Source organism: Schistocerca cancellata, chromosome 1, assembly GCF_023864275.1.
Source record: "Schistocerca cancellata isolate TAMUIC-IGC-003103 chromosome 1, iqSchCanc2.1, whole genome shotgun sequence".
NCBI lineage: Eukaryota > Metazoa > Arthropoda > Insecta > Orthoptera > Acrididae > Schistocerca > Schistocerca cancellata.
In genome coordinates this window covers 429,850,748-429,860,465 of record NC_064626.1, presented here as the reverse complement: position 1 = coordinate 429,860,465, position 9,718 = coordinate 429,850,748, and the positions used below count along the sequence as shown (strand labels likewise).

Here is a 9,718-nt window from a genome sequence, read left to right as displayed (position 1 = left end):
TTTGTTTTGATGAGAATGTAAACTGAAAAATGCACAATTTGGATCTCTTAAAACAAGTTAGTTCAGCCACATTTGCACTTGGAATCGGTGCGGAGAGACAAATCAATAAATTCACAAATGTTTCACTTTTCCATTCAATAATGTCGTGTGGAATAATGTTATGGGGCAACTCATTTTCAAAAAAGGAAGTTCTAATTGTTCAATAATGTGCGGTAAGAATATATGCTGTGATTAACCATTATCATCTTATAGACATCTGTTTAACGAGCTAGGCATTTTGACTACTGCTTCGCATTATATTTATTCCCTCGTGAAGTTTGTTGTAAGAAATCCAATGCAGTTGAAAAATAACTATAATGTGTGTAAGTACAAAACATATAAAAATGACGTTCATTATTCTACGTTAAGGTTGTTTTTAGCAGAAATTTTTTTATCATTAATCAGTAATCAGTAATCAGTCTGAGCGAAGTAAAATTTGAAAACAACGTGAAAAAATAACTCCTGTTCTGTAGAAGAATTTCTATCATTGTAATGGTGGGTAACAATTACTAACTCACATAAAAATAAATAAATAAAGTTAGCGTGTAGCAATATTTACAAATTCACTTGTGTTGTGAATGTATACAGACTTGTTCCGCATCATTACAATTTATCGTGCACATGATCTATGCAACATGAAACTAACTGATGTAGCTAATTTTTTTCCGTTGACCATTTTGTATGATGACTCATTATGATGAGAAACAAGTCCAAGTCATTTTACTTTCACATTCCAAATTAATTTGTAAATGTGCAGAGCATTTATAAGATTGACATTTTTCTCAATGTGAGTTAGTAAATCCTATCCGCTGCCTTTTACATATCACTATCCACCACCTTTCACACATCCCGATAATAGAAATTCTTCTGCGGAATAGGAGGAGTTGTCAAGGATTAACGTATTTGGTGGGCATCTTTCTCTCTTTCAGTTCTCTATAACAATGAAAACAGTCAGTTATTGACAAAATAATTAATTGGATGGATAAAAAATCTACTCACCAAGCGGTGGCAGAAAACACGCTTAAAAGACAGTTGTGATTGGCAAGCTTCTGGAGCCAGTGGCTCCTTCTTCAGGCAGCAGGGTTGAAGGGGAAGAAAGAGAGGTGAAGGAAAAGGACTGGAGACGTCTAGGAAAAGGGATAAATTTTGGGAAAGTCACCCAGAACTGCGAGTCAGGGGAGACTAAGCTCTCAGGTTTTCAAATCTCGTCTGATGCAGTCCTCAACAATCAGTCTTTTCTTCTCATCCCATGCGGTAATTCTCACCTGACCCATCTGCCTTGAGGAGGAGCTACAGGCTCCGAAAGCTTGCCGATTACAACCGTCTTTTATGTGTGTAGAACACATGATTGGTGAGTAGATTTTTATCAATCCAATTAAATAATTAAATAATCTTTCTTCTCTGATACAAAACTACCAAAGTACTTATTTTGCTTGCATTATTCAGTAGGAGTGATTTCTAGTTCCAGATCGCCATTGTTTCCACCAAATTTCCAATAGTCAGTGTATAACAAGAATCAATTTAGTATATATCTCCATTAGTTTTTGCATCATGTAGTTTGGACCTTCTTCATCGGTGACAAGCACAACATGATTGTCCACAAACAATCTTACAATTATAAGAGCATCAGCTTTGTCAGTGAGAATTCATTTCATTAAGATTCTTTTGGGTGAATGAATTTGTTTCAGTTTGATATGATGAACTTAGAACTTACTAATGTTTTGATTGCTGTTGTAGGGAAATGGCTCACTGTATCTAATCTTTCACAGTTTGTTCATCACTTAGTTTTTTTCTCCTTGCTTTTTTTCTTTTCTTTGATCTTATTTGTGCCTTTTTGCTTTCCTTGTTCTTGGGTTGTAGCTACTTACAGTCATAAATATGCTTTTGGGTTTGTGTTTTAGCTTCTGTTTACTACTATCCTGATTTGATGGCTTCTGGATATGCTAAAGCTTCAGATGCCAGTTTATGAATGCCCCATATCCTTACTCTGTGTTTAATATGTGGGGATTCACATTGTTAACTTTCTGAATTAGCCCCAGTTCATATAAGAAAGTTGTAGGTTTCTATATGACTTATGTTTGTTTACAGACTATAATCACTTAAGTGGCAATATTGAACCTAGGAAAACCACCTGCCTGCTTTGAAATGCACAGGTCTGACCACATGTTCACAATCACCAATTTGATACATGCAGAAATAAAGCCATTTGTATGACCCCAAGATGCAGCAGTGTGCTCCTGAGTTTTCTGTAGCTTTTGAGACATGATGTCTTCAACATTATTTTCTTGAAGGAAGCAAAAGTAGGCCTTCTTGCACTCTCTTACGTGGAATAATAATAAAAAAGATTCCGAAAGCAATTTTCATATAGGGAGATTTGAGACGTAAAGTCAGCCCAACAACATAGAACTTCGAAAATATGAAACGTAGCTTTCTGTGTGTTGAGAAGTAAATGCATGATAAACCTGAAACTTTGTATGTGATAACTTACCAACACAGGGTCTTTGAATGTAAAACTTCATTCGTGTACATCTTTCCATTAGTTTACGAACTGAAAGCAAAGTTGACAATTTTTGTAAAAATATCAAAAATGGGTGATTTCAGACAGTTTAAAAAAAATGTTTTATCCATACTCTTTTAAACAATTTTCATTAGAAGGAGCATGTTCTAAACCACCCAAAAGACTAGGTTTGGTTTCACAATGTGAGAACATAAGGCTCTAAAAAATGAGGAAGAAAAGGTGCAGTGTAGTGCACTCACCTTCCATTTGTATTCAAATTAAATCTGGCATTTTTTAATATTTAACACTTTCTGGGAGAGTTAATATAAACAATACTGATGAGTAGGAAGTGAACTCTAACCAGAACTTGAAAATGTACAAAAAAGGGGCATTTTTGTCGCAACCCATCTTGATATGCTGCAGCCAGTTTTTCTGTTGTAATAACTACAGAATGAAACTAGCTGTAAATGTCAAATTTAACTGTGCATTACCAAGGAAGCAGAGATCACAGTAGCAGAACAGTTGCAGAACAGCTATAACACCCATTGTTACATGTGTAAATTTTGGCGAAGTTCATAGCAGTCTGCCTCACAGTTTTTGGGAAAGGATTCATGTTAATTCAAATTTCCACTACATCTTTTTATTTTGCAATGCTGTTGATGTGCTAGTTTAATTCTGGTGTAATTTTGTTGCTTTGCTCCATGGTGGCTTAAAAGCTGCTGGCTTCTTTTAAACTGGGGGGGGGGGGGGGGGGGGGAGACCGGTGTCTCCATTGCTGCAGAGCCATACTCAAAGCAGTGCAACAGATGGCAGGAGTGAACTTCTTGGTCACAGGCTCCCAAGTCTGATAAGGGTTTGTTTCACAGGGTCTCAAGCCTGATGCTACATTTCTACGTGTCCCACGCCAAAGGTAGAAGAGGTTTCTCGACCAGTCTTTCTTTCTATTAGGCTCACTTCCTATTCATTAACACTTGTGATTGTACTTTCCACAGATGCTATTGAACAATTCTGAAACATAATAAATGTCAGATTTAATTTCAATACAAGAAGAATATGTACATTTTTTCACTGCTCCTTTGCCTTGTCATTATTTTTTATAGCCTTACACTCTTGCATTGCAAAACCTAATCTTTTTTTAGGTGGCTTAGAACATGGCCTTTCAAATGAAAATGGCATAAAACAGTTTGCAGAAAATTATTGTTAAAGTGGGCTGAAAATACCCATTTTTTAAATTTTTACAAGAATCGCCAACCTCCCAATTTGTGGCTTTTAGAAAGCATTAGGAGAAAGAAGTTTTATGTTATAATACCTTGCGTTGATTAATGATCACAAGCAAAGTTTTAGTTTTATCATGCACTTACATTCGGATGTATAAAAAGCTAAACTTCATTTTTTTAATATGGTTATTTTGTCCCCTGGCTTTGCTTCAAATTATCTATATGAAAATTGCTTGTGATTTTTTATTTTTTTATTATTAGTCCATGTAAGAGAGTGCAAAAAGTTGTACAAGACGACTTTGTTTTGTTTCATTCAAGAAAATACTGTTGGAGATTTGTGTTAAAAGTTGCAAAAAACTCAGAGGTGCACTGTTGAAAACTGTGCTATGTAGCCAAACAAATGACTGTATCTGTACAACTATTACACTGCTGAAATTAAAACTGAACAAATGGTCATCGGGAACATGTGCGAATGTTCAGACAAAATTACATCAAAATCTGTGATGGTCATGCAGGATCATCTCCCAAAATTAAACCACTTGTCATGCAGTGACCATGTACTGGCTTGGCATTTAAACCTAAATTTATCCATGTTATGTGGAATGTTTTGAGGACTGCATCTGTATTGTAAAATTACATAATAATTTCTACTGCATCAGTCACTTGTTTAATTAGCAAGGCACATTTTGGCAGCTTGTAATAAAAAAAAAAAGATCCCATAGGCAATTTTCTTATAGGCAGTTTGAGGCAAAGTAAGTCCAAAAACCTAGATGCTGGGTAAACATGAATTTTAGCTTTTTATATCTTCAGAAGTAAATGTTGATGTGCATGCTCATGTACATGCTCAGGTGCATTTCAGTTACATGTAGATTACATTTATATGAAGTGTGGTTATATTCATCTCCGGTGTATGCCAGCAAGGTTACGTATTGGCATACAATCCTGTAAAGAAAGTTAAACGTATTTGCAGTGTGAACATTAAGTATCTGCATGTTTAAATCATTTCATTAGTGCATTTATTTACATTGTTTGTTGAAAATTTGGTTGTCTTCTTAGATTTGCTGTCAATTTTTCACAGTTGAAGTCATTTTCAGCCAAGTCTATTGGTATATAAGTTCCCAAATTTTTTAGCAGCCATATTTCTCAAGCTTCATCAGTAAAATTCTTGTCTGTTGTTAATATGTTTACATTGACTGAAGAAACCACTGATATAGCTTTTAGGCTGGTAAGGTACAATACCGTTAAATTGTTTTTATGAACTTCATTTACTCCTATTGTAATAGACATATGTTAACTTCATGCATTGTGTTTGTTGCAGTGTCTTGGTCGACTAAAGTTAACTGATCAACACATAATTTTCAAGAACAGTAAAACTGGAAAAGTTGAACAGATAAATGCCAGTGATTTGGAACTTGTAAACTGGCAGAGACTTGTTGGTTCTTGGGGCATACGACTTTTTCTGAAAAATGGCATACTTCATCGATTTGCAGGCTTTAAGGAAGCGGTAAGCTTTGTCTTGTGAGTTATGCAGTTCTTTGTACAGAGCATAATAATTCTGCCAATGATATAATTTTTCTTTTTTAATACGCATCATTAGAAGTGTTCCTGATTTTGATATGCATGCTATGATTTTTGCCATTAGATGATAGATTTTGTTGGATTTGCAGAGTTGACTGACACTTTATTCACTCTTATCAAATACCATTCAGGACTTCTTTTATACACCACTTTGTAGCACTTAACAGTTAGTCTCGTTTTGAACAATATCTATATGCAGCTGTCCTCATCACATAAAAAATGGCTCTGAGCACTATGGGACTTAACATCTGAGGTCATCAGTCCCCCTCATCACATAGCTCTGCTTCCCTGCCTCTGTGACCGAGGTCACTAAAGCACACTTGTATGATGGCACTCAACCCAGGGGTAAGCTGGTTTGAATACTGGTGGTAGGAAAAATTTTCACTGCCAATATTTGGCCAGCAAGGGGGGAGGGAGGGGAGAGAGGTAGTGGTGTGATGTTCCTGATCATCAGACTTTGCACCAGTGTCCTGGTGTAAATACCAAACATCTCCACAGTGTCTCACGAAGTGAGGGCATGTGACACTGTTGATTGCGGTCTGCCCATCTGGATTGGATGTTGAAGATTGGCAGCCCCCTCGGTGCTACTCCTGAAGAGTAGGCTATGGGCTGGCACCGTATTTCACCCTCTCCGTTTTCTCTCATCACCACCCCCCCCCCCCTCCCCCCCCGACACACGCATGATCTTGTTGTTTTTGTTTATCGTATGACATTGTCAGTTCAGCCACGTAACTGTAAGTGTGAGAGTTGTATTTTAAGTGTTCATGTTGAGTGTAGGTGACTGCAATGGATGTGTGTAGTATGGTTTTGTCGTATTTGTGTTGTATGAGGGTAAGAGGAGGGAGACAAGGCCAAGAAAAATTCTTGGATAAAATGTGAAATGGTGAATTAAATTGACAAAAGGAATAAATATAAAGATGCAGCAAATTAAGTGGCAAAAATAAATAACATTTTCAAAAAAGAAATGAAATTGACAGAATGTGCAAAAATGTCAAAGATGGGATGGCTAGAGGAGAAATGTGAAGCTATAGAAACATTATGACTAAAAAGATAAATGTTGCCAACAGTAAAGTCAAAGACCTTTGGAGAAAAGAAAAGCCCTTCATGAATTTATGAGCTCAAATAGCAAATGATTTATCCAAGAGGGTAGGTTGACGAAAGCCACACTTCAGTTCCATACAAGAGCACTTGCCCGCGAAAGGCAAAGATCCCGAGTTCGAGTCTTGGTCCGGCACACAGTTTTAATCTGCCAGGAAGTTTCATATCAGTGCACACTCCGCTACAGAGTGAAAATCTCATTCTGCAAACATCCCCCAGGCTGTGGCTAAGCCAAGTCTCCGCAATATCCTTTCTTTCAGGAGTGCTAGTTCTGCAAGGTTCGCAGGAGAGCTTCTGTGAAGTTTGGAAGGTAGGAAACGAGGTACTGGCGGAATTAAGGCTGTGAGGAGGGGTCGTGAGTCGTGCTTGGGTAGGTCAGTTGGTAGAGCACTTGCCCGCGAAAGGCAAAGGTTCCGAGTTCGAGTCTCGGTCCAGCACACCGTTTTTATCTGACAGGAAGTTTCATGTTCATAATCTTAATAGATGTAGAGAAAGCTGCTGCCTGGATTACAATATGTGAAAATTTGAAGGTAAGAGAGATAAACTGCACAGAGTGAAGAGTTATTTACAATTTGTCCAGAAACCACATTGCTGTCAGAAGAGTCAACGTACATGAAAAAAAAGCCATAGTTGGGAAGAGAGAGTGATAGGGTGGTAGCAAATTCAGGGAGACGAAATCAGAACTTCGAGATTTGCCTTGCCATTCACAGGCACCAGAGGACTTTGAAGAGCAGAATAATTGATGATGGCTGCAGTAGAGAGGACATAAAAAGCATACTGGCAACAGCATGAAAAGTGTTTCTGAAAAAGAATAATTCATTGTTAACACCTGATATAAAGGTATGTGTTAGAATGTCTTTTTCAGGAAGTATTTGAGTTGAGTGTGCCCTTGTATGGCACTGAAATGTGGACAAAAACATTCTAAACAAGACTAGGATATAAGCTTTTAAAATGTTGTGCTATAGAATAATGCAGAAGATTAGCTAGGTGGAATGAATCACATATGAAAAGACACCATCAGGTTGGTGAGAAAAGAAATTCATGACGCAACTTGACTAAAAGAGATGAATTGATAGGACACATTCTGAGGCATCAAGGAATTATCAACTTGCCAATGGAAGTTGGTGTGGTGTAAAAATTGTAGGAGGAGAACATATTAAGTGGTTTCAAATGGATGTAGGTTATGTAAGTCATGCAAAGATGAAGAGGTTTTGCACCGGATAGACTAGCATAGAGTTCTTCATTAAATCAGGCTGAAGATGACGATGATGACACCAACAATAATAAATGTAGAAGTGGCAACATTTTAACAAAAATTTCATTGTAAGTTTTCATTTTTATCAGAAGAAACCTTGGAAATGCTGATTTGATGCACTGCAACAAAGGTTGTTATTGGGAGGGGGAATGTAATAGCTTTTAGCATGACTTAACCATGACAAGCAGTATTGAATAGCACATTGGACAGTGTTGCAGCTGCCAATCTGTTGCAGTATTATGGGACATGTTTTATGCTCACAAAGTATGAACTACTTGTAGAGTGAAAAATCTTCTGTATAAAACTCAGTAAGGATTCTGCAGATAAAGCTCTCCAGAACTTTGTAAGTCCCAAGATGCCATAGACAATGTCAACCAGGATGGGTGCCATTGTTTCTGGCTTCCCTGAAGGCATTCGATATAGTTTTGCACTGTCCTTTAGTAAACAAACTATATGGAAATACTTCGGAATTAACCTCTAAACTTATTGATTTTTTCAAATTATATTCCAAAAAATATTATTTTTCATTAATGAAAAACATCCTATAATGAATGACATTCTATATGGACATATAAAGAGAGCTTTTAGAGCTCAAAATAATGAGTTGCAAAATTTTGAAGATGACAGTAATAAAATCACAAGTACGGTATGCTTGTGCACTGGACTTCAACTAAAATCCCTTGAAACTAGAGTGGAGTTCATATTGTCTGCGTAAGTTGGACCATAGTGGATGTATTTACCTCAAACTATGGTGAACACATTCACTCTGCTGACGAATTGTCGATCACTTTCAGTCTCCAGTGATTTAACATCACATTCTTCACTTTCTGAGCCACTAAATTCAATGTCAAACTCATGATCAGTATAGCCACCATACTTTGAAAGCATTGCCTAAACAACACTACAGGAAAGGGGTTAAAAGTGTGCATTTTGTTGTGAGTATCCAAAGCTGTATACTGTAAAGACAGTATCAAGTCACAACCACCTCATCTCAACAAGGGGCATGAATTGGGGGGGGGGGGGTGACAAGGAGGAGGAAGGGGAAGCTTCAGTATAGTGTGTGCAGGGACAGTGGGTTACCTGAGGTTGAGGCCAGGATAATTGTGGGAGTGGAGGATGTGTTGTGAGGATAATACCGTCTGTGTAGTTCAGAGAAGCTGGTGATGAAGGAAAGAAAGTTTTAAAGCAGCCATTGAAATTGAACATGTTGTGTCACTGAGTGGTCAACTTTGTTCGTGACAACAGTTTTGCAGTGGCTAGTTATTGTTGTGGATGGGTAGTTGGTAGTCGTACCAACATAAAAAGCTCTGCAGTGTTTGCAGCAGAGTTGGTATATGGCTGCCCTCATATGTGGCCCTGCCTCTGATGGAGTAGGATAAGCCTGTGATAGGACCAGAGTTGGAGATGCTGGTTGGTTGGATTTGGCAGGTCTTTCACCTTGGTCTACCACAGGGTATGATCCTTGTGGATAGGGGTTGGGAGGATATGGTTCAGTTGTTCCAGTCCAGGGCCATGTTGCATGACAAAAGAGGATACTCCTTTGCAGCAGATTCGTGGGAACGTACTAGGAAAGGGGCTTATTGTCACTGCACCCTTCAAACACATTCCACAAACAGATACTTTGTGACTTATCCACGTATCTCATGACTGGGGGTAGCATTTTTGTTGACTAGTGAGCAAAACTGTTGGGTCTTGAGTTCGAACCTCGCCACTGTTTAAATATTGAATAAAAACCATCAACCATGGTGACAGATGACTTCCGGTGTAAGAAGTTACCCTTGTTCTGCAATTGACTTTGTCAGAGAGGGTGGAGGAGTGGACAGAGGTTCAGGACACACTCTCGGCCTTGGGGTAGGAAGAATCAGCAATGATAAATCTCATGACTGGGGGTAGCATTTTTGTTGACTAGTGAGCAAAACTGTTGGGTCTTGAGTTCGAACCTCACCACTGTTTAAATATTGAATAAAAACCATCAACCATGGTGACAGATGACTTCCGGTGTAAGAAGTTACCCTTGTTCTGCAATTGACTTTG

The 9,718-nt window shown here is 37.9% G+C and overlaps 1 protein-coding gene across 2 annotated transcripts in view; it reads left to right on the top strand.

The window, feature by feature from the left end:
• LOC126176216 (FACT complex subunit Ssrp1) overlaps positions 1-9,718 on the top strand; it is a 113,824-nt gene that overhangs the window by 8,671 nt on the left and 95,435 nt on the right. For both annotated transcript variants that reach the window (XM_049923371.1, XM_049923363.1), the window contains exon 2: positions 5,072-5,257. In XM_049923371.1, coding sequence (XP_049779328.1) covers positions 5,072-5,257 — 186 coding nt within the window. The remainder of the gene's footprint in view (positions 1-5,071; positions 5,258-9,718) is intronic.